Raw genomic sequence first — 27,205 nt, forward strand, 5'->3', positions numbered from 1 at the left:
AGTCTTGCTTCATCAGAGGAACAAGGCCCCCCTCTGTTTGAAGAATGCCATAACACTCGATCATATGACATAATGCATACTCTTAAATTTGTCTGGACCACTATTGATTTATGAAGTAAATAAATAAATAATCTGTTAAACTAGAGATGAAAAGGGACTGTGAGAAGTAAAGCATTAGCAAGTTGTTGTTTTTTTCTCCCCATGGATAGTGTTATGCTTTAGTAAAATTTGGGTTTAAAACTCTCACATGGGACAAAGCTCTGTTTTAGGACCTCACATCACTCTCATGCTATTTCCATATTTTTATCTGATGAAATGATACAATGGAAATAATGCTCCATGCACTACATTATGCATGCATACATTATGGAATTTAAATTTTTTCCCTTTGTTTTGTTTTTCCCTCTGAATTCATTTTCTCATATATTACATTTTAATCACCAAACAGGAAATAACCAGGAATAGCTTACTTCTCTAAGCAATTAATCCCATGTGCTAGATTCTCTCATGATCCCATAGGACTGCCTACTTTCCGAACTGACATTTGTGTGTATGTCTGATTCTTACTCAGTCTGATAAATTGTGCTCATTTGTAGGCCTGTCACGATAACAACTTTTTGTTGTGTGATATATTGCCCCAGAAATAATTGCGATAAACAATATTATTGTAATTTTAAGACCATTTTATGCCACTGAATATATAATCATGAAATAAATGCATAATAATGCAAGAAGGCCAACACACTTTCAACTGGCAAAAAACTTTTAATTCTTAAGAATTTTTAGATCATGGAAATAAAGTATCAACATATTAGACACCTTAAAAAAAACTTGAATAAATAGTAAATATTTTTTAACAAAAAAGTCCAAAGTAACAAGTAGAAAAAAAGAACAATTCACAAATAACTTGTATGGAGATTTTTCCATCTACAAATTTTTCCCGGGCCTTATTTTCTCTGTAAATTAAGGGTGCACTGTATTGCTGAAAAACACAATCCCTACTTAGCAATCAGATGTCCGCACAGTAGCACAGATCCCTAAACAAGGCCATATCTGCAGATGAAACTATGAAACTGTTTGTAGAAGCATTTTTTTTTTAATTTTGAACTAGCACCGACTACACCACATTATGTATGAGAAGCTGCAAAAGAAACTGGTGCAAGTGGAATGCAAAAACATGGTGACGTTAATTTTTATGTAAATATAATAGGCAATATATTGTGTCACCAAAAATTATTGAGGTCATTTACATCAATTGTGCGATAAGTCGATATATTGATTATTGCGACAGGCCTACTCATTTGCTGAGTAATTCCACTTGTAGGGTTGTAACACCTCTGGTGGAGTGTGTGGGTGACAGTGATCCTGCTCTAGTGTGCAGTGTGCAGCAATTCAGCTGCGTACTATCACAAAGACACCATACAGGACAGACTTTAGTTTAGAGACTTGATTCAAATATGTCTACATTTTATCACCCTGAGAAACAAAGACCACTTCAATCATTCCTAAAAACCAGACTGTCTAACATTTTGCATTTCTAAAAACAAATGAATACAGTTAAATGAGAGCATTACTGAAAAAAAAAAAATTAAAAAACAGAGGGAAAAAAAATAAAACTGTATTTAGTTTACTTTTGACTATAATTTTTTTGTAATATAGGCTAATCATATAGAAATACCTTTGGAGGGTATTTCTCATGTCAAGCAATAACTCCAGCTCTGGACATAAATGCACAGAATAGACACAAAACTACATGCATTAAAACTTGACTGCATGCTCCAGTAAATATCAAGTGATAAGTACCTGTAATACTTTTATTTCAGATATTGCAACAGCTGAAAATGTGCTACCATAAAAATATTAAAATGTACAGCAAGGATGTGTAAAGGGGGTCTGTGGGAAATATTTTCCCATGAAATAACAGCCTTTTAAACATCATTTAATGCAATTTTATGTAATGAAAATTTAATTATTGGGTTCCAAGGTAAAATACTACTTACAGTCTCAATCACATGTTTTTACACGTGCAGTCTTTGCATTTCAATGCTTGGCTAAACTTATGATTGTGAATCACCTATGATAACCATGAACATCGATCACTCCCAGAGGCTATAACAAGGCGTGATTGACTAGCTAATACATTTGATAGGAAAATCCTTTCATATCCATGTGGAGAGACAGCAACTGAATATCTGTCAGCAGTTCATCCAGACGCAATGTGAGGATCCTCTCGCGCACCATAATTATTTGGCGCCCTTGGTACAGTCAACTATCCGACAGACATTTTAAACACAAAATCTGGTAACAAAATGTTTGTGATTAAGACAAGCAAATGTACAAATAATGATTTATGTTTTGTCGAGGTGCGTCCGATACTGAAACGGAAACCGCTCGATCAGCATACTGTTGCTATGGTTACCTCCTCTGAAGAACTCAACCTATGTTTATAACTTTCGTGGTTACTGAAACATACTAAAGATATTTCAAACAAAATAGATATATGTAAAATAGTTACATATACTTTTGACTTCCTTTTGGGGGAGTCAACCCTCATAATCGGCATCCTTGCACCTGAAACGCTGGAACGGATAAGCTTCTCTGAAAAGTTCCTCCGATTACGCACGCGCTCTTTGCGCAAGCTTTTCAATGATGTTTCGTTTTTAATGTGTGTTTATAATATACACATAACTTAAAGTACGATACACTTTATGACAGACATTGAGAATCAGCACCCTACTACTAAACACATGGCTCAATTTCAAACTCCATCATCTTACCGTGGTGGCTTGCGCCGGCAGCTCCATCAGCTTGTGCGCGCTCACTTCGCTGTAATTCCACGGGGCGAAAGTGTCCGCAGTCACCACGGTGCTGTTAGGGACTTGAGTGGGGATTCCCATGCTGACCGAGCGCGAAGCGTTCATCTCAGCGGACACGTCGCGCGGCAGGGAGAGGAGTTTAGAGTAGGTACGCAAAAAGAGTTTGCTTAAACCCGAGAAACAGCATTACTGAGTAAGAAGCTGCTGGATGTCTACCTCTGCCTGCAACCTAGAGATGAGCTGTCAACTGCGCCCAACATGTGTGTGTGTGTGTGTGTGTGATGAGTTTGTCAATGCCACTAACCATGTGCCTGTTCCAGTGTGCATAAGGAGGGATGCTCAGTTAAGCAAACTCAAACATCATACATGACGCCCAACAGCCCTGTGCCAAGCCCTTCATAATCACATTAAGTATAAGCCGTATGTGCCTGTTTGCCCAGGACCTTCACATCAATATCCTACATGTAAAGAAACTGCACATGCTCAGTCTTCAGTCCTTCCCTGCTCTCTCACTGTCTTTCTCAAACCACCTATCCAGTTCAGATTTGGAAGCAGCTTTAATTAACAGCCAGTCAGCAGCACACACTTATAAAATGCTGATTAAGTGTGTGAACCACAGAGCTGACAGTTGAAATGTCATGAAGAACAACAGCTTATAGCATTTACACAAACATACATGAAATACATTCATTTTTCTACAGTACAGATTAAAATTGTTATAAATTTTGTTACTACATTTTATATTATATGTAGGTACAGTAGGTGACCATCTGAACTGCTTTCAAAAAAGTATATTTATACAATGATATATTATATTATATTTTGTATACATTACCATTTTTTACCGATTTATTGCATTTTAGTGAGTATAATTTGGGGTATTTTGAGAGGAAGCACATTAATATGGGCCATGAATTACTAACAAAGAACAGCTTTGTTATTCAAGGAGAAAAAATAAATAAAATAAAGACTTATTTAGTGTAAAATCTACTGTTATACAAGCTTTGTGCGTAAGGTGCTTGTCACTGCTTCCTCAGGACTTATCCTCTTATCCTGCTCCTGCTATTTTACTGGCTTTCCAGTGTCATGAGACACATTTCCCAATACATAGACAAATCCAAGTAAACCTAGTTGGAATGCATTGAGTTTGAAAATGATTCTGGAGTGCCATGGCGAGGCCTCATTTCACTGAGGAATGCTAGTGTGTTTTTATTTTCATTTAGAGAATAGAAGGAAGAGAAAGAAGCAATTATGTTAAAGATTGCAGGTGATGTAACTCTCACCCCCAAACTGTGACCTCTGATTCTTGGAATATTGAGGACAATCAACCTGGAACATTTAGTTACAGACATGTCTAAAGCCTGGTCTTGACTCCAGTGGAGGGACTAATCACTTTCATTTCTTTCAGTGTTTCCTGTTTTTCAACAAAAGGAATATTTAGTGAGATATATCTGGTTTGAGAAACTAGGGCACCAAAGAGCAAAGATGAAGACCGCCCAGTCATAAGACTGTCAACAATCACATGTAGACTCGCTAAATATGAGAAACAAGGTTTTTTTTTTTTTTTTTTTTTTTTTTGTTTTGTCTTTATTGGTGTTGGTGTTGGTTTAAGTTGATGTTTTAGTTAGAAATTAAAACTGAGTGATCATTTACTTTATTTCTTGTCTGGAACACAGAAAAAAAGACAGTTTTAATAGTGTAAAAAAATTTCTGACTTAAAATGGTTAATTAAATGACCATTATTATTTCTCTTAAGAAATATTATATTTTTATGGTGCTTTTGAGGTATTTTGAAGCCCTTTCAGTGCCCTTTCATTGTAATTGCATGGTAAAACACACACACACACACACACACACACACACACACACACACACACACACACACACACACACACACACACACACACACACACATTAAAGAGAAAACAGTCTCCATAATTTATCTTTTTGTGTTTTGTGTATGAAATAAAGTCATACAGCTTTGGAATGACATGAAGGTGAGTCAATAATGACTATCGATTTAAGTAACAGTGCATTGAATGTGTCATAATGGACTCTTCAACCACTGAGGTGTTTTTTGGTTTATTTTGTTTGTTTGTTTGTTTGTAATTCAGTGTTAAATTAAGAGGTCAGTTAACACACAGAGTCCCATATAAAAAAATAAATAAATAAAAAAAACAGCGTTACAGCTCCTAAATCCTCTATTGCTTTTGACATTTTGTACATAAAAACTCACAGGAGATTCCCACAGGAAAATGTCACCAAGTCATAAACTGTTATGCTTTAAGTCAGCAAAGACTATGACAGCTACATGCAGTTTATAAGACTCTGATCAATGTGAACGTCAACGGAGTTATGTTTTGAAATCATGAAACATCTTTTAACAGCAATGGCATCAAAGAATAGCCTACACTGTTAAAAAAAAAAAAAAAAAAGTTTGATTATTGGAGTATGTTTTACAAGAAAATACTATATACTTCACATTTAATTCAGTGTGTTACTTGCTGTTTCTTTGTAATTAATTGTGAAATTTACTAGCAATTTCTGAGTTGGTAGCAATTATACCATGTTTCGCTATAAAAGGAAAAAGCACTGTCAAGATACTACATGACATTTTGACATTTATTATGGGGCAATTTGATAATGGCTGAAAAAAAAGCAGATAAAATGTTAATGTATTGTTGGGCTTTGGACAACTGAAACTGCAATTATCTGGTCAATCAACTTGGCATCAGGAGAGAAAGAAAAAGAAATCTCCTAAACACTTCTAGCTGCCTTGACAGAGGAAGAAGAAACATTGCATATACAGTAGAGGATATGCATATGGGGCCTCATTTGTAAAGACGGTCATAGAATGATCCTAAATGTGCATGTACCAAATATATACTGTATAGTTTGGGGGCATGGCTAAATAATAACAATACTATACATGTCTTGTCATTTAAGGTCATTTGTAACAGAGCTTAAATTTTAAATTGTTGGGAATATGCATGTAACTGTCCACAGATTTATTTGCCAAATGCTGGGATTTTCTGCAAATATGTGGCAATTACAGAGTGATTCAGGTGAGCATTTCCACTAATGCAAACTAATGCAACTAATTAAAAATGACATTTTTTTTTCATTTAATTAATGAATTAATTTCAGTGACAAAATGAACACAAAGCAGTTTCTCTTATAATATTATTGAATATTCTATCTTTACATTTTAATAAACAATTTAATGCTCGATTTTAATTAATGGTATATATGGGTGCAAAAAAAGTTTGCATGATCTTTAGTTGGTGTACACATAATACATTTTCATGTCAGTTTTTACCTTTTGACATCCAAATGATCCAAATGTATGTGGTTTTTATAAATTAGGCTCTGGGCCCTAAAAAATAAGTTAAACTACTGTAAGTAAGAATGTGTAATTTAGAAAAATAGAAAATATGAGAATGGAATGAATAGGGAATAATAATGAGATTACAGTAGGTGCCATTCACTACTATTTTTCCTGGAAGTTAGCTGACTCTCTGTCTCACTCTGTCATTTGCTTTCTTTTGATTAAATTCAAAGATTAATGACAGTGAGTGTGCCTGTCTTGCACTTCAGCTGCACAATCACACTCTTGCTTGGTTTGTCTCCATCCCTGTATGAGCTTTGCGCAATGCAGAGAGTCACTGGAGTGTCTGAAGCACAGGCAGAAGCCACAGCACCAGATGTTCACCCTGTTACTTGTTTTTTAGATCCATATTAAACGCCTCACTTCTTATATCTCATGTATTGTGTGTTGCAATCTATGTTCAATGTGTTTTTAAAAGGGACCGCATGGCCAGTGTCAGGCCATATGTGAAGCCCCGTGACGTTAATTTGATCATAAAAGATTAATGGGGCTGCCCAGAATGGCGTCTCTGTACCCGCTGTGTTGGATGCTGCTAATGATCCTAATTCGATACATGTCCCTCATGTCTGCGCAAAGGAGTGTTACTAGAAATCTTATCTTATGCTGGTTTTCTAAATGTATGCCACAGTGACAGTTGTAACAGACAAAAATAAATAAAACAAAATAAAAAAAAAATCATACAAGATGGGTTTATCTACTACCTTCATATCCCCTGCCAGAATATTGATTTCTACAGCTTGTTTCCAGGTATCTAAGTGCCTTAGGAGCATGTAACCGTGCAACCTTTGCTAAACACAATTGAGGTCACACACTCCAGGAACTTTTTACACTTTTTCAGTAATACATGAAAGCAATAAAACAGTTTCACATGAATGAATGTCTACAGACTTTATAAAGAGAGTCAATAATAGCACTGCAAAGTACACTGTATGACCAAAAGTAGATGAAAAACAACTTGAATCTATCTATCTATCTATCTATCTATCTATCTATCTATCTATCTGTCTGTCTGTCTGTCTGTCTGTCTGTCTGTCTGTCTAAATAAATAAATCTTGATTGATAGATTGATTGATTGCCTGTTTATATTTAATATATATAGACCAGAGGTGCCCAAACATTTTAATATGAAGGGCATATATGGGCATATTAAAAATACATCAAAAGTAAATGTTTTAAATGTTACATTATTTCCAATTCTATTATTTTAATATGCATTTCAAATGTAATATACAAAAATATCAATAATTTCTTTTTACATTTAAAATTATTTTTAATTTTATTATTATTATTATTATTTTATTTATTTCAAAATTTATATATATATATATATATATATATATATATATATATAAAAACACCTCAGTGGTTGAATAGTCCATTATGACACATTCAATGCACTGTTACTTAAATTGATAGTCATTCATGTCATTCCGAAGCTGTATGACTGTATTTCATACATTAAACACAAAAAGATAAATTATGGAGACTGTTTTCTCTTTAGTGTGTGTGTGTGTGTGTGTGTGTGTGTGTGTGTGTGTGTGTGTGTGTGTGTGTGTGTTTTACCATGCAATTACAATGAAAGGGCACTAAAAGTGCTTCAAAATACCTCAAAAGCACCATAAAAATATAATTGAAAATGGTCCATATCTGTATAAATTCTGTTGTGTGAGGAATAGACTGCGATTTAAGATGTTATTCTCTGAAAAAACATCCCTAAATCTCTATGATGATGTTTATACTAAATTTATCACATATACTAAATTTTTTTTGTGAAATTAATAATTTTATTCACTAAGGAAACAATAAATTGATCGATAAAGACACGTTACAAAAGCTATAAATGCTTTTTGTTCATTAAAGAATCATGACAAAATGTGTGGTTACTACAAAAATGTTAAGCAGAACAAATGTAGAACAAATTCAAGATAAAAAAAAAAAAAAAAAAAGATTATTACAAGCAAAATAAGTCACAGTCTTTTGGCAATGATTACGAAAAGATGGATTACACTACAGAATTTGAATAGGGAATTTCAAACACAGATTCCTCCTGAGATAAAAGAAGAGATTTGTCATATTACTCTCCTCCCAGACTCCTACAGGCCAGTGAGGTCATTTTACCACTTCAAATCACCAGATAACCCTGTCCAATTGCAACTACTTGCAGACATATTAATTTCTGGTATAAAGCAGAAGGGGAAAGGCTTGGCAATCCCCTGCTTTCCTTCAGTTGTTAAGTGCTTAACTTGCATGCTTTAAGTCAGATTTATTTTCTGATTATATTAACTATATGGAGGCCATTGTTGACACCTGTCATTCTTAGAAGTTGTTATTGTTGTTGACTACTATGATCACTTTAAAAGTGAAGGAACCAGAAAATAAATTAAATGGAACCAGAAATAAGCTTCTTCTTTTTTCTTTTTTTTTTTACTTAAAATAAATAAATAAAAATAAAAACACTTTTAGAGACAACACAAATTAAATAATTTTAAAATAACTATTTAAAATATGAAAATGCAATAAATGAAATATATGTAAAAGATACATGTAAATCATTATAAATTCTATCAATGTATATTAAAAAAAAAAAAAAAAAAAAAAAAGTTATACTTTCTGACAAAGCCAAGGGTTGCATATGTTGATAAATGACTTTCAATTTCAGCTTTTCTGATTACTTTGGATGTCATCCAACTTTGCTATAGTTTACCCCTACTTTAATTTTATTTTCCATCCTCTGCTGTAAAGGGATATTAAGGGAATATTAGAATGACTCCATCATACAAAACTCTTTTATCACTTTGACGGGTGATGAAGATACAGCTGTTATTTTCATCATGTGAATCAATGTCTATGCACAGACCCAGTTTCTCTCACTGAGTCATCACTGCATTCATCTGTTCTTGCGTCATCCAATCATATTTGAGAATAAAGACAGGAATTGGGCAAATGGTCAAAGAATCACACCTCAGAATTGTGTTTTCTGTTCACTTCATTCTGTGCTGCAGGAAAAGGCTGAATTTCCCCAAGACATACAAGACAAATGTGAACTTAAGTCATGTCAGAGAGCATCAGCATGGAGGTCTCCTGTGATTAGAAGCCTGCTCTGAATCGCCTGGATTTACACTGATGGAAGGATTACAGTGAAAACAGGGAGATGGGATTTTCCAAAGTACATAAATCCCACAATAATCCCATCCCACAGCATTCCCTCCCACATCCAAACACACAAGTACACACGCAGGTACAGCCCCGTATCCCTTTCATAAACAGGGGTCGCATGAGCAAACAACACTGGGTGAGATAATGTGTGCAGACATGGAGTAAAGAGGGAGTGTGAGAAAATGAAAAACTGGATGAGGAAGACAAACCCAGAGAATCAGTCACAGTCACAGCACCAGGTGAGAGAGCAAAGGGGGAAAAAAAATGACAAAATGTGAGGAAAGTCACTTGAAAAAAAATCTATCCTAAGATATCTATTTAAAAGTATACATGCACATTATAAAATAACTATAAGAGAAATACTATTTTTAAAATCACAGAAATAAAACTTCAAAACAAGGACATGCAACGAGATCTGGGTGATGTGATATATATATATATATATATATATATATATATATATATATATATTAATCTTTACATATTTTTATTTAGATACATTACAATTAATATATTTTACTAAAAACTATACATAACAATAATAATGATCAGGTTATGCTTTCCACACTTTTGATAAAATATAGATAATTTTCAATTATAGGGACCATTTTAACAATAGTAAACAATGAAAAAAATACAAAACCCAATAACAACAACAACTATAAGCAATATTTCCCTATATATTCTCTACTAAAATATTTAATTACACACTTTTCAGAACACTGGCAAAAAAAAAAAAAAAAAAACATTATTTATTAAAATAATTGCAATATTCACAATCCTGCTTAATTTTATATTGCCAAAAGCATCATCACAAACAAACTGTGAATATTCAATCTATCGCCCAAATAGTTTCCAATTCCTATCATTCTTGTACTTAAAGTGTTCTACCAATCATTTTCTTTCTAAATCAGCTGCTGCAGATACATTCATGACATTCATGACAGCACCACACTGCTGATTAATATCTCTCTAACTGCCACTTTACATGTGACAAATCAATACATGGGAAACTCTATTGATCAGGAAGTTACATTCCAGTGTATATTCATGCCCTGAGAGAAACAGTTAAGATGAGTTTCTCACTGAACTGGTGAGAGGTCTTGGAAAAGAGACTTAATTTTCTGTTTTCTGCTTTGAAATTGCTATTGAAATCATTCATCCGAAAGTCGGCCACGGCTGATGAGAGTCCCTCACACTTCAGTGTGCACATATGCAGGCAGACATGTAACCATAGTGATATAAGCCTACATCTTTCCTCATGACCACACACCCAAACAAGACATGACGTCTGACCACAGTTCATCATGTAAACTGTGACAAAAGCAAATCCTTGTGTAATAAAAAAAATAAAATAAAAAGATCACTGATCATTTAAAACGAGTGGATGTTTGTTTAGTCTATTTACAAGTAGGTCTCAAGTCACTGTCACATTAGCAAAAATTAGAAATCTTTAAAGCTAATATATAAAAAATAGCTTATATATAAAATATATATATATATATATATATATATATATATATATATATATAAAGGCTTTCATATCATATGAGGTTCTTATGAAGTTGTGTGGATTTTGCCTCGGAAAATGAACAGAAAAAACTAATGGTGACTTATCCTTTAAAAATGTTCGTAATTAAGAAGAAAAAAAATGAAACAACAATTTCGCTGTAAAGGTCAATGCTGAATTAATTAATTTGCACATCATTGGAGAGGCTAAGAATTCTTAGAAATTTGACACCATTTTCAGGAAAAAGTGTGAGCAAAGGATTGCTATCAACAACTTGCTGAACAGTCACAACCTTGAGTCCTAATTCATACTGTACTTCTTATCACATTACTCTATTTCACGCCATATTAGGGAAAAGTTGCCTTGACAACAGCGGAAGCTAACATTGCAAAACAGCATACCACTCTACTCATCTTAAGGACATTTACTGTCTTACTGACAGAAAACAATACGAATTAAAACATGTACGCAAGTAACTTTAATGAATCAGTTCCTTGTGAGAGGACACAATGGTCAGAAATGAATGATGTCAGGTGACAAAGATTTAAAAAGAGTGCACTAGTAAAAAGCACTGAGAGACGCCATTAACAGTGCATTTTGCAGATGATGCAGGCCACGCACCATGTCTAAAAACCTCTGTGATCATACAGCATCAAAAGAATTGACTGCATGACCAGATCGTATCCATCACCAGATTTACCCTCAAAATAAATAGCTTTAAGGATTTACGGTTCTTTAGCTTCCACAATAAAGCCTTGTATAACATTACTGCAAAATAACGATAAACTGATATAAACACACAACATACACAAGTGCAAAACATGCCCCTCTTAAAATAAGCAAAACCATTTAAACAGCAAAAACAAAACTAAAAAAAATAGAATCTGCCAGTGGGTTAAGCAAAATTACTTGAAAGAAGTCTAAGTAGTCAGTAAAATATTATATGTATATATGCACATAAAGGAATGTGTACAGTAAGTTTCACCCTTCATTGGCGTTCAATATTTAAGCAATTTTATTGCAGCTGTGTAAGACAATGAATTTTCTCATGCCAAAATTTTTTTTTATCAAACGTAATTCTTATTAAATGTAAAAGGTGGTGGTAAATAAACCTAACTGCTACATTTGTTTATTATGATCAAGTAAAATTAGCCATTTTTAACTTGCTTAAACAGTTAGATGAAGATTATGTGGTTATTATGGAGTACTACATGAAATACTGAAGCTACAGACAGAGAAAAAGGTTTAGAATGAATTGCAAAAAAAACAAACAAAAAATTTATTTTTAAATACTTTAATTCTAGTGTTTAATAGGAAAAGAAAATCACTCCAGGGTAGTTATTAATGACTTTAATATCCTCATTTATTGTGTAAAAATACAAAATATGATTTCCTTTTATGAATGATTAGCTTAATATATTAATTAAAGCTTAATAGCACTTTATAGGAGAGAGAATCTCTACACACTGAGGAAATACCGAGGTACAGTTTGATATATATATATTATTATTATTAAAAAAATATCTGATTATTATTATTATTTTTATTTTTATTTTTTTTACATTCTCTTCAGTCTCATCTGGTGATCAGATAAATATCATATACAGGTTCTCTGGGCCTTACCACATACCATTATTGTGATTGGTATGTGTCATGTTCAACTGAAGGATTGGTTTTACAAAAGAGGCCTTCAGGAAAGGAATGAAAGTGTGCAGCAGGTGGATAGTGATCCATCTTTCCTGGTTCAGGCATCTCAGCAGTGAACTGACAGGAGGGCAACACCTTTCTAGACAGAAGACGCTAACAGCTGATTGAGGTGTGTGGAGTGCCATTGAAAGTACCTAACTCCTTAAAAAAGCTCAGGATGGCATCTTAAATTACCTTAAATGAACTGGCAGAAAGCTGATGGGCTCTATGATTCTCAGACCCCAGGAATCATGAGCTTACCAGGCAGGGTATTGACAGTTCCCTAGCAGACGCTGTCAATAGTCAGGCCACCCTCCCCTTCCAATCTCCAATCACTTTGATCAGCAATCATGAACTGCATGATGCCTATGCCTACAGGCTCACATACATAATGCTCAACTTAATTAACTCACAATCAGGGTCACTGGAAAATGAGGAAATTTGTGCTTAGTAAGGTCAATGTGACTCTGACTAGAGGTTCAGTTGAGGCATTTCTCAAAACACTTCTTTCATTCTTACTGTAATTCTAACTTACCTATGAAACTATTTAATATTTAAATAATTAGAATAACAAGAAAAAATTATATTTCAAGATTCTCAAACTGCTAAGTTAAAGAAAAAGTCAAAATCATAATGTTCATTTTAAGACTGCATAAAACATAAAACAGTGCATGATGCAAAATAAATTAAGCATATTTCATATTTAGTGATACCATGGTTAAACAACCTTCTTGTTGCAGAAATCACTTTTTAAATGTTTTAAACTACTTGTCAGCATATTATACCAAAGGAAGCTGACTTAAATCCTTAGTGCCCCTTTGCTCTGTGATGGCTTGACTGCCTCCTCCCTAACCCCCTATAGGACTATTTGTGAATTTACAGTGTAAAAATAATTGACTTTATATTTTACATATATTTAGGAGTAAAATCATTTTCCAAAATGTGTTTTCATCATTTGACCTTTGATCTTTTTTTAGGGATCCATCATTTATGACTGATGTCCCATTAGGGTAAATTATTTTTGGCAAATTGTTTGAAACTTCACACACAATCAAATGCCTTTGAAAAAAAGTGAAAAGTTCTTACTGTTTCAAAAAAGATTATACATTTTTATGAACATTACATTTTTTTCTGTTTGTTATTGTGTTGTTATTTTTGATTTTTATGTTTCACATTTAAATGTCTGAAAACTGTGTATTAGTTTTTATGAAGTTTTAATGCATGTTTAACATTGGGTTTCATCTTGGAATTGCAATTCCAATTATCGCAGCACAAGTGAAAGTCAACAAGATTCTTCTTTTTCAGTGTATGCCACACAACCCACACATAAGTTGATGTTGACTTGTGCAGTCATCATTGGAGCATCGCTGTCTGTCAGTATAGTGATGCCAATAGACAGGGATCACATCTTTCAAACTGGCATACAATAATATGCCCAAATGCCATAACAACCTATTCTTCATCACTGCCCTCACCCACATTGCTTCTATCGTCCTTGGTCCTCACAATTTGCCTCAACAACTTGTTTTATTACTACAACCTGACTTTCTGATGCACTCATATCACTATCATCAATACTTTCTAAAATAAGTACAGATTTGTCTCTCCATCTTCCAAAAATGAACCTAAAACACATGCATTAATGCTATTATACTGCCCGCCAATGCTGGTCAATAGTGCCAGCTACACAAAATATGCATCACATAATAGGACCTTGTCAGTTATGGATTAAGCTCAGATTGTTGGTCTCTGAGTTGTTGTTTTATAAAAGTGCATTAAAAATGACAAAAATTTTTTTTAGAAAACACATGGATGTACAATTATATTTTTTCTAACTTGAATTTATATGTATTTTCTAGTTTAAAATGAGCTCACTATGGAGCCTTGAGAGCATGTGACCTAATGTGCTAATGTCTCCTTTACTACTTAGTTGCCAAAAATGTGAAGCACATGGCTAATATATATTATAATTTTATTGGTTGAAGAGAATGTCAATGGACCAGGGACGTTGCACAAGATCCCAGGCCCTAGGGAGTAGGGCATAGGCAGTCCTAATGGGCCCATATGAAGTTGAGATACTACAAGATATTTTTTTTCTACATAAACAGACTTTAGTATTTTTATTTACTCCACAATCAGACTCTTTTCTGCATTATCCTGATGGATATCTTTCTGGATGGAGCAATATTGTTTGCTGCATTTCCCCTAGAGCATTGTGGCTATGTATAGATCTGTCACCTCTTGTGCTGTTTGCACATGGGAATAATTGTCTCTTGAATGCACACTGCCTCAGATTCACTCTGGTCTGGAAAGAGCACACTTGTGCTATTGCATATCAACTGTTACAGGGCTCTAGGCTATTAGAGTTGTGAGTGTGAAAGGCAGACAGAGATTTTATTTGCCGTACCAGGAAATATATTTCATAATTCCTTTGAGTCAGATGAAATGAGCAAGTGCGTTTTGACTAAGCACCTGAAAAAGCATGACTTAACTGCTGAGGAAACTCAATCTGATTCTCACACATTCTGTTATAGGGTTGTGACTATAGCACCACCTGATGGAGGCGAGGGCATATGCTAATGAGAATAGGATTATTGTTATGGAAGACTTTCTAATGCATAAACATAGATTTGAGTTTGTTGGGTTTAAAGTTGAACTGACCCAAGAGAGTCAGAGATTTTCCAAACCTACAACTAAACATAAATGAGTGCCATGGAGTTCTAGATCTTTAAGGTTTTTCTTTTTTCGTAACTCATGGCATTATCCCTTTTTTCTTGACATTTCACAAATCAGTAACAAGGTGATAGCCTGGCTACAGCTGGTGCTAAGCAACACAATTGCTTTGCAGTCATGAGGGAATTTTTTTTTGTCCTGTCTGACTTTAGAGTAAAGCACATTGCTTTGCAGGACTCAAGCAACAGACATTCACTTAATTACCAACACTGGACTAATATCTTAATAGCTGACTGACAATTAGAGATTGATATGTGGCGTTTTCATGTTTTCTCAAACAAATGAATGTGTCTAAGTGACAGCCATACTGAACGCAGCAAATTAATGAATTTCCATGGAAGGCTCAGAGTGTCTCTGGAAACTCATTAACATAAACTAATCATACAGATCATAACTAATCATATAGATCACATTCACCTGCCTTCACTCATGTTAGCATTAAATCGCATTTTGTAACTGCAGACCATAGCAACATGTTTACAGATAGAGGTTGGGCAGTAATGAGCACATGACTCAATGGCACGGGAATACAACAGAAGCTTTATAAATATTGTAGTATTTATAGCTTTCACTTGCTCACACAGGGAGCAGCCATCTTGAATTCTCAACTTGGGGTTGAGCGAGGCTGACCAAGTTCCCGAGAAGGAACTCCAACTTGCGTGAGCATTCCATTTGAAAAATCTGATATGTATTGCTTGATTTTTCCATTTGAGGTATCATGGAATGTGTTTTTTGTTTAATGTGTTTATAGCAGTATGAACTGATGCCGAATTTCTATGGACTTTTAGGGTAATCAGCTAACCTAGAAAGCTGTTTTTATTACATTTTAATACCTGAATGTTAGTGAGAAGAAGGAAAAATTTAATTAGCAATCTTCATATGTAATGTGCATTGTTATGCTCATCTTTCGTATCTCCTTTGACGTTATCTTGAGTAAAACAGTTCCATATTTAATGAAGCACATAAAAAAAGACCTGAACCGGAAACAACAAGACCTGTTTTACAGAATACGGATGTTTGCGCATAACCCATAGGCTACTGTAGATGCCTGTGTTGACGAGAACTTGTGACAGAATTAAGAGATTTCAACAACGCCAGTTTAAATGAGTACAAGGACTTTCTAATCGCTCAAACACTGGATGAGGATGAAACTTTCTAGTGCGCATGTGTCAAGTGCCTGTGCTTACGCACACTATCAAACAGAGTACAATTTGAAAGGTTATGCATTTGCGTCAAAACTGAAGTATACTTTAGTTGAGGCACTTCAGAAGACACAACACTTGTGTAGAAAGATGTGTCTGCATTCACATACTTGAAGTGATGTGTATTCCTAGTTAATTTAATTTGAAAAGTTTTCCCCTTTTGCTTTAATGACAAAGCACTTGAGCTGCATGAACTTTACAAGTTTACTTTTACTTGACATGATCATGTTCTGCAGCATGATTTGAGAATGGTCTAAAGAATATCTTTATTTAACCATCTACACAAATTATCCAGATTAAAATTAGGAATCCCAGATTTTCAATGTGGTCTAATGACCCCACTATTGAGATGAATACAGGTAAAGAGGGGCACTTTCTGATATGTATGTAACACAAAAGACAAATATTTTGATAAATGTTGGCAAGATTTATTTACAATTGACTTCAATTTTAGCATGAAAACCAAACAGGTTTGGATTAACACGAGGGAGAGTAAATGATGACCATTTTTGTTTTTGGGTGAACAATTCTTTTACTGCTCATTTTAGGTGGAAGAATATACATATAATGATACAGCATTATATCCTTAAGTTTCCTACTATACCTGTATTCACCCTGTATTTGGGAAAGTATATTGAGAAGTTCCACATAAACCTCACAAAGGAGTTGTGCATGTACCTTACATTGGGCTGAGCCTGAAGTTTTAGCATCTGATTCATCCTTGACAAGCCGGAGAACCCAGCTGTGACTCATCTTAGAAACTCTCTTCAATTGACCAAAGTTGAAACCTGTGGGATTTTCTGAGAGAACATGCAGAGGAAGAGGAAGAATGTAGGTGTCTTTGCCACTATTTAGCATACAGTCCTCCTCACCCAGCCCTTATAGTCTAAATTCCTGTGAATAAACCTACTGTGAGATACAAACAAATAGATAAATAATGAAAAACTCGAACCAGTGAGTCACGATTCATAGTCAGTCAAAGAGAGTAAAAATATCCCTCTGGTTTCTATTTCTCCCTTCCTCCTGTGTGAGGGATATTTTTAGCAACTCCTGGCGTGTTTCATTGAGGTGGCAGACCCACTCGTCTGTGGCTGAGCGCACGTGAGGCTGTGGCACATGTAGGAATGAGGAAGAGAAAGCGATGGGAGACAGATCAAGTGCGCATCTAGAGCTGAATCGCCAGCTATCGCATCACCTGGCAAGTTATACTTATGAGAGAGATTAAGTGGTGATCTACAGATGAAGTGGTCATATACACAACATGGATACAACAGTAGAAGGTCAACCAATAGTCGATGTAAATATATTTTTTGTGGTCTTTAAAAGGGTCATGAATTGAGAAATCTAATTTTTCTTGATCTATTGAGATGAGAGGTCGTTTTGGCCGAGGTACCTGTATGACGTCATAGTGTGATGAAAAGACGTCTCTGCAGAAGATGATCACTGCCAACTTCTACATCACTGCCTTTTTAGCAGTGGAAAAACACAGCCTTTGCATTGCCTTCCTTCTTATCCTAACATTAGGAGAGAAAAGGTTGAACTTTATTTTTAATAAATCATGGGGTGCGTTTCCCAAAAGCATCACTAGCTAACTATAGTGGTAAGTTCCACTGAATTTTACATCGTTTACATGAATACTTTGTTTAAACAAAACTGCATATTTTATCCTGTCAACTGTCTGTAGTTACTCCAAGAATCTCAAATTGATTTGCCACAAACACTGAAATGTAATAAATAATGCAAAATATAATGTGTGTAAAATGCATAATATAAACAGCTTTCAGCATCTTCGGTTAAACACTATTATAAGTTCACATCTACGTATATTAATACCGTAAGTTTATGCGTATTTGGCGTGCTGTCCGGGTGGAGGGCTCCGAGCTCGGGATGTGGCCCGAACCCAGAGTACTCCCCCCGGTTGTGGTAAGAGTAGATGGATCTATAAGTGAGGAGAAATGGGGTGGAGGAGGGATGCTGAAACCTGTCAATGAACAGAGGTAGGTTCTGCTGTTATTTATACCTTGTCATGAGTAGATTACTGATTGGTCTCCACTTGTGTTAATCAGGTTAATGAACTGCGACTGTTCCTCCCGAACTTTGTTATAAAACAGCATATATGTTATTTATATGTTGTTGTTAGTAGATTACTGATTGGTCGGGGGGTTGAAACTTTAAATATGGAAGCTTGTTTCTGCCACGCTATAAAAAATAAAAATAGAAAAGGTAATTGCAACTTTCCATCTAAAAATTTTGAGTTATAAACTCTCAATTCTGAGGGGGAAAATTTATTTGTAATTCTGACTTTTTTCCCCTCAGAATTGAGGGTTTATAACTAATTATAGTTATTAATTATAAATCATAATTCTGAGTTTACATTTCACAGTTATTTTCTTTTGTTTTCACCATAGAATAAAAAAAAATTATAATAATCTCACAATTCTGACTAATATGTTAACAAAATTATTTTTGTAAATTTCGTACGATCAAAGTTTTTGATCCAATGTTCAGATTGCTCTTCTGGAAATGTAAGTAAATTTATACATATTTGATTAGATAATGACTGATTTACACACTTAAATATTTCAGAAAACCGGTAATACAAGACAACTGTTTTAATGTACTGTGATTAATCAGCTCGAGAAAGTATAGTGATATCTGTGTGGTACTTTTTTTTTCTTTTACCCGTAGTGTTTTGCCTTAAGGCAGATGATCTGAAAGAATTCAAATACCAGGTCTAATTCAAATTTTGTTAAATATATAAACGAACAGCCTTGCATCAGATATATAGACATTCACTTGCTTTGATGGGAAGATTGGATTATTTTCCTGACTTGGATCTCTTTCAGCAAAATAAACAAATCTTTATTCAAGTCATTTCAAGCCAAATTCTCCAAACATGTCTACTTACGCAAACTTTGATCATGTTCCATATTGGGAAAACATGAATGTATAAAAAATATATATTATGAAGCCAAATTATTATTACAGCCAAATGATCATAAAATAAGGTTTAGAAGGTTAATCTTGTGTTATTTTATTGTCTTATTGGCACAAATGTTTTCATCTGGCCTTTAAATGTCATTTCAGGGTTTGTGTCCTGACCTTGCTCAAGTTTGGGTCTTGTTTAGTCTGGATCCTTATCTGAATCAGGGATATTCTCTGAACCACTGCTCTGTTTGACTGTAATTATTTTCAATACTGAACTTTATTTTCCTGTTTTCTTCTTCCCAGTAAACAGGAATGCCTCTTTGGTGAAAAACCAAATAACATAAGTACATTTGTGTTCATATATTTCCCTCTGGCAACTTTGAAAAGGGCATCTCAAAACAGCAATGCATGCACAATAATGAAAAGTTTTGTTTTCCTGAGTCACATCCTGAAATGCTGTGGCATGTGAAAGAGTTCAATTTAGGATCTGCTAATATTTCATTTTCTATCACTGTCAGCTGAACTGAAGAGAATGGGGTGAAACCATTGAGCACTTGTCAAGAAAGAAAGCATTCCAGGAACAGTTCTACCTGTAGGAAAAAAACAAAAAAAAAACATCTTTTCTTCTGCATAAATAGACCGTCACTATTTTAACAAATAAAGACACATGGAATGCTATAACTACAGACTCACTGCAGGGGTGTCCTTCACTGGACTCAATTTCTAAGAACGTAATGTCTGTACTTTGTTGAAAGGAGAGTAAAATATTCAGAAGACCATCTATACTGACACCTTGTGGAGCAAACTATCTAAACAACCCGAAGTTGTGCTCATCACCTCTAACCTGTTGTTACAGTGCAGCTCCAGAATACTTCAGCTTCTGCAAGGATGCTTTTTCCTGGTATAGAGGCAACTCACACAAAAAGGATTTGTTTTAATCTTCTTCTACAGCCTAATGTTATTAAACATGAAAGATTAAATCAGTAAGTCAATGAAGACTTCTAAATCAGTGGTTCTCAACCAGCGGGCCATGGCCCATAGGGGGTCTCAGCAAACTTCCAGTATGACTTAAAAGTATATAAATTAATATAATTATTATTAATATGTTAAAATGATGTAATTTAAATTAAAATGCTGAAAAACTGAATACACATTTTCCTCCCTTCTTACTGTTTTTATTGAAGAACTAGTAGTACCTTTCTTAAAACGTATGAAATCACAAAATTAATTGTGGTTAATTTAATTGATCAGTTTCTGTTAATAAAAAAGTTTGAAAACAGATAGCTTTGTCGTAATTGCAGAGTAAATATTATCAGTGCTCGGGGGCCCTTCAAGTCAAAACGCCAGAGAACCACTGTTATATGTAAATTAACTAAACTAGAAAAACATACAGGATTCTCTTTAGAAATTGTAGACTTTTTTTTTTTTTTTTTTTACTTCTACACTTTAATAAAATAAACATGTAAATAAAACAAAGATTATTAGAGTACATTGTCCTAGAAAATATTTCTACTAGTAGTTTTTCTATTTCAAAATGTTATGTTTAATTTAAAATTTTATGTTTAATTTAATGTTGTTACTTGCCGTTTCTCTGTAATTGTTTATAAAAATTTATTAGCAATTTCTGGGTGCAACTTGTTTCTACACCAAATATTTTTCAGGGTAGAAAAACTGAAGGCTGTAGTAATGATAATTGATAATTTGCTTAATGTACTGTACTGAGTGTGATGAGTTTCACGGTTTATCATATTTTGTATAATGTTGTATATCTGTTTGAAATACACTACAGAAACATGATTTATTTTCATATGTTCATTAATCAATGTCAGTGTGAGGATTTTGATAATGGTATACATTAAAATACTATTTTATATAGACTTTGTATCGTAAGACAAAAACAATTTTCTATGAAAAATAAAAAATATAAACACTCAGACACAGAGTGTAGGCATTTGTGCAGCGCACCTGCTGGAGTGCATTGGTAATAACTTTATTGCAAAAATACAAGTTCACTCACCCTTTACAATTGAGTCCCAAATGGAAAACCTTGAAATGCCATTTCACTTTGAGAAATCCTCCTCCCACCAGCTACAACTCGCATTCAAAGGCTGTTAACTGTACAGACATTAATAAGTAAAGATTCAACAATTCAGCAGGAGATCATTTTCATCCTCAGTATATAGGAAAAAAAAAGAAAAATATCTGATTTTGTCCCAGTCTGACTCTTTGCTGGTAGTTCAGGAGAGAGCATTTTGCATAGCATACTCATACATAACCGTTGCTACATTCTCAAAAATCCTTTAAATGAAAGGAAAGATGAATAAATGACCAAAAAAACAAAAAACATATCTTTGTGTTAGAGCCAATCTTTGGTTAAGACAAAGTTAAATAAGATCTAGATCTCTTTAAGTTATATCTTTTATGATCATTTTAATTTCAGCACTCAAAGGCTTTTAATAAAAAAATAATACATATCACAGCACAATATGATTAGAATGAAAAGTTTAATACTGCATTGATCATATGATATTGTGATACGAAACAACTGTTGATCAATATCGGATTTCCGTTAATCACAAATCGTATTACGTTTATTTGAATAACAGTATGAAAGCATTCCTTGTTCAAGGCCCCATATACGTAATACTGTCCAAATTCCAGGCTAATGAAGCTTTGCATAAGCTCCATCTATGCTATCAGAGCCAAACATTCTTCAGCTGTGCTGATTAAAGTAAAATCTAGAAATAATATAGATTCTACAACAATCGAATGGGATGAGACCCCTCAACTATTACAGGCCTGAAGATCCATCACATGCCAGACTCATAGCTGTGGTTTCAGTGTCACTGCAAGTTAAAAAAAAAAAAGTATCGAATCAAGTAAAATAAACAATAAAAAGGAAGCTTAACTTGGCATATCTCCCTCTATAAACGGGAGAACTGTCAATGGAATTAAAATAGCAGTTTTTCTCCAGCTTTACACTTCTGAAGTGTACTATACTTGTCTTAATGCAGATAATAATTATTACCACTAGAATTGATTAACATTTCATAATGTCATTACGTAGTTTCTCCATTCCTCTGTATATTTCTTAAGATGTCATAGTTTTTATGTTTTTTATTAACAATAAATTCATTTGCTAGTGTATGTTCAGTCAAACATGTACACAGTCTTTGCCTGTAACACGACACAAAACAGCTGTGTGCTACAGGGAATGCCCGTATCAGAGAAGTAGGAGGAAAAAGGTTAGAAGAAACGGTCTCATTCCACGCTCCACACCAGGGCCGCAGATTTACATGCCTCCTCTGACAAAAAACACCAGAGCTGAGAGATGACACCGTACAAAACATCTCAATTCACTTAGTACATGTTGAAGCACTTAGCATCTACATGACATTAACCCATCCTGCTACCAAAAAACGTTTGCAGGAGAGCTGGGAAAAATGTTCAGCAAAGCGACGACAATTCTGGGAAGTTGGTTTGCTGAGAACTTAAATCTGTGGGACAGGCAAGGAGGAAGGGTAAAGGTGTTTTTTTTTAATACACTTTCAGTCAAAAGTTTGGAATAATTATGATTTTCTAATGGTTTTGAAGTCTCTTAAGCTCACTAATGCTACGTTTATCTGATTAAAGTACTATGAAAACACTATGAAAAATTATTACAATTTGTCTTAAATGTAAAAAATTTTTTAAAGTATAATTTATTCCTGTGATGACAAAGCTGAATTTTCAGCAGCCATTACTCCAGTCTTCAGTGTCACACGATCCTTCAGAAATCATTCTAATATGCTGATTTGGTGCTCAAGAAACATTTATTATTTTTGATATCAATGCTAAAAATTTTCACGCTGCTTAATATTTATTTTGAAATATACTGAAATGGAACAGCTGCTTTAATTTAAAGTAATATTTCACAATATTACTGTTTTTACTGTATTTTTGATCACATATTTCAAGAGACATAAGACACATATTTCAAAACATATAAAAAAAAAATCTTAATCATTCCCAACTTTTGACCAGTAGTATAAATGAGGGAAGGGATCCAAAAAGCTCCTCCCCTTTTACCACCCAACACATGCACACACGCATACACACATTTACCATCTAGAGCAAGGAGATACCGTAGGCTTCTCCTCTGCAGTTAATTCAATGCTGGAGTTAATTAAGTTAAGTGCTCTGGACTGGATGGCTGACTGCGGAAGTCAGAGTGTGGACCCCACACTCCTATCACTGCATGCTGCCTTTCTGACCAAAGGTCAGTTATACACACACACCTTAGCCCCAAAGAATCACACCTTCCAAGTGCTTTTAAATAAAAAAAAGTTGGTTTTGGTGTCTCTTTCCGTCATGCTGTGGATCGAGCTTCAGGGGCTTTTGGATGGAAAGATTTCCCGACTAGAGCAGGGTAACAGAAGGGTTTCATCCCAGGAACAATACAGATCGCAGGGTGATTGAGGATGGCATCAGGTCTCGGGACATGCTCCTCCTAGTTCTCCAGAAAACTGTGAAGAGAATGGGATGGGGTGTGCAGAAGGGTTGTCCAGGGGAGCAAATGCGTCTTTGGAAACGTTCCAGGGCTAGAGGACCTGGTTGTGTCCAAAGCCAATTGGTTGGGGGGAGAATTTCAGAGAGGATGTCTTCCAATACACCTCAGTGCTGGACCGTAGTGCTTCCCACTGGAGAGAGCTTGACGCCGGTCAGACAGAGCCAGAAACTCGGAGAACCTCTGGAGACGTCCTGCAGTGGGGTAGGATGGAGTGTGAAGGACAGGATCCAGACCAATCAAAGAAAAAAAGCAACAGAGCTTATTCAACAGCAGGAAACAAAAATGAAGCGAATGCAGACTGTTTAGCGGGGAGGCACTGGCACCTGGACTCAATTGCAAGGCAATGGCAAAAACATGAATGCGGAACAAGTGGGAAATGGCCCTCTGAATGGAATAGGTGGTTATGGAGGTGGAAAACGAAAGTGAGCTTTACCTGGGACCTCTCTGCAAGGCCCAGGCTGCTGAGACAGGGGTGAAGCTGATGGAAGGAGATGAAGATAGCTGGGTTGGAGCAGATGGAGGTCTGAATGAGACAATGGAAACTGAAGGCAACTAGGTGAGTACATGGAGCTGTGATATGGCGTAACCCCAGAGTCCCCCAGCTAGGTACACACACAACACATACATTGATATGCAGAGGGCAGAGGAAAGTGAGAAAAAGAAGAGAAGAGAGAGGTAGGATGGGGAGAAGGGAAGAGATGGGGAGCACAAAAGTAAGGCATGAAAAGAATCAGGGGCCTTATTTATAAAATGCACATAAGATCAGATCTGATCCCAAATAAAAAAAAATGAGGAACAAATTCAGATTTATTAAAGTGATGGTTCACCCAAAAATTAGAACTCTGTCATAATTTACTTGCTCTCTTATCGTTTCAAACCTGAATGCCTTTCTTTATTTCTTTCTTCTGTCAAACAAAACAAGATATTTTGAAAAAATTCTTAGACTTTTTTTTTTCTTAACTATGTTTTGGACCCCAATGATTTTCATTGTATAGACCAAAGCAGTTGAAACATTCTTGAAAATATCTACCGGTACTTATGTAGTCAAGAGAAGAAAGAAAGTCTTACTGGTTAGGACTGAAGTGAGTGTGAGTACATGATCATAATTTTCATTTTTGGGAGAACTATCCCTTTAAAAAACTGATGTGCAAATGTTCTTACACGAATGGCAATTAAAACGCAGCCATATAAACTATTTTTATATTAATCATGGACTGGTATGCCAGTGGACGCTGACAGGATTTTCGAATCATTTCAAGTGATGCTAACTATTTTTATTTACGTGATAGCATCACTATATATATATATATATAGATATATATATATATATATATATATATATATATATATATATATATATATATATATATATAGGCTTATATATATATATATGAAAGCATAAATCAATATTTAAAAACAAAATTTTATATTTAAAAAAAAAGTGCCATTTTCCAATTCATACCATACTGTCTGCTAATGTTGAGTACTTGAACTTGAAGAATTATTTGATTAAATTATTAAGAACGCAACATAATAAATGACAAAAGTGGGGACTGGTAAATAGTGGAAAAGAATGTCCTATTTATTTTTAAACTCTCAAATAGCTGGAGTGGGTAAACCACTTTTCAGAGTAAAGGATTAATGAGAACATGGTCTGAAAAATAATGTGCATGTAAATGAGATTAATGAAAATTCGATAAAATGGATCACTGACAGGATAATGTATTAAATATGTGTATATATACAGTATGGCCAGAACCTAGAATCTAGTAACTGAATTTGATGCATTACCTATTACATATGCACTCACTTATGTACAAAAGACTTTAACAAAGCAAGAAGGACTTGCAAACATTTTTAAAGTGTATACGAATGCATTTGGTAAGATGACTATATGCACGTCTTTATAAATGAGACACCAGGCCTTTTTTCAAATGTAGTGACGTTTCAGTATATGGACACAGGATGGCAGTATGACTCAGTAAGAGAATGAGAAGTTGTGCATGTGTATTTGAGTGTCCTTGTGCAATGGTGCACGTGAATGTCATGTGACAATAGTTATGCATTCATATATTTCTGGCATAAATTATATATTAGAAATGATTGAATGCCAAAGCACACTATATACACCAAATAGCTTTGAAAGACAGCATCTGCTTTAAAAATAACTGTAGATGTAAGCGCAAAGTGTACATCAAAGGACCTAAAGTTCAGCAGTGATTGACAAGAGACAGGCAGCACACACAGATCAGGCTAAAGTGGCAGTAGCTGTGTGTTAGCACTCTCCTGTATAGGAGACAGAGCTCTTATCAGGTTTCTAGGACAGATATCTGATTCCTCCCCCATCCTTTGGCCCCTCTAGCAGACTCTTGCATGCCAGCAGTCACTAGTTGCAATATTTCACTCATATTTTAGCCATTATTTAGCCCCTCAGATTAAATAAGATTTCCAGAATTCCTTTTAGTCTTATTCATATGTGGAATACTTACGAAGCTTCGGGAGATGGAAAGGCGGTTTTGGCGACGCCCGATGACTGTTCCACTTAGGCTGCGAGCAATACGGCGCAGGTGATCCGCATCATACTGGTCTTCCTCTCCTAACTGAGGCTCTTGATGGGCCACTGACAGAGGCTACAGAGAACAAAGAGTTACTGCAGCAAAAAACAAAGACTGGAAGAAACCAGACAACACCCAAACAAAATCAACATGTGCTAACAGATTGTGCGCTGTATGAAAAACAGGCTCTGAGGTGGAGAGAAACTAGACATAACAAAAAAAAATAAATAAATGAGATAGCCATCCCTCATTAAAGAACCTGCAAATAATAAACAAACACACTAAGTAAATAAAACCTATATTATTTAGATTAATGGTGGCTAACGGCGAGAACTTTGTAATTAGACCTATAGACAGGAGTGCAGCACCACATATCTTACCATGTTCATGTATCCAGTAGGGCTGCAACAACCTGGTGGTCCATAAGCAGTTCTCTCAAGCTCAGCTGTGGGGGTCCTAGAGCGTCCAACTCCAGTGAGCAGCTTTCGTGCAGCTGGAGGTACTGTCCGAGAAAATCAGGTTTGACAATAATGACATTTTTGCAACATATGGTTCAGTTGGTTAACATTAATGTATTAGGCATGAAAAAAACAAAAGCATTTTAAACTTTTTTTGTGTAGTAGAGTTACAGTGTTTATTTGTCTATCCAAGTTTACATAATGCATATATGCTTATTTCGGTG

At 34.9% G+C, this 27,205-nt stretch overlaps 1 protein-coding gene across 10 annotated transcripts in view; it reads right to left on the reverse strand.

The window, feature by feature from the left end:
• Window positions 1-27,205, reverse strand: part of LOC109078504 (inactive ubiquitin carboxyl-terminal hydrolase 54-like) — a 128,899-nt gene that overhangs the window by 15,462 nt on the left and 86,232 nt on the right. For all 10 annotated transcript variants that reach the window (XM_042767697.1, XM_042767691.1, XM_042767694.1 and 7 more), the window contains 2 exons: window positions 26,904-27,025; window positions 26,458-26,598 (listed from right to left, as the gene is read on the reverse strand). In XM_042767697.1, coding sequence (XP_042623631.1) covers window positions 26,458-26,598; window positions 26,904-27,025 — 263 coding nt within the window. The remainder of the gene's footprint in view (window positions 1-26,457; window positions 26,599-26,903; window positions 27,026-27,205) is intronic.

The sequence above is a fragment of the Cyprinus carpio genome, chromosome A12, assembly GCF_018340385.1.
Source record: "Cyprinus carpio isolate SPL01 chromosome A12, ASM1834038v1, whole genome shotgun sequence".
NCBI lineage: Eukaryota > Metazoa > Chordata > Actinopteri > Cypriniformes > Cyprinidae > Cyprinus > Cyprinus carpio.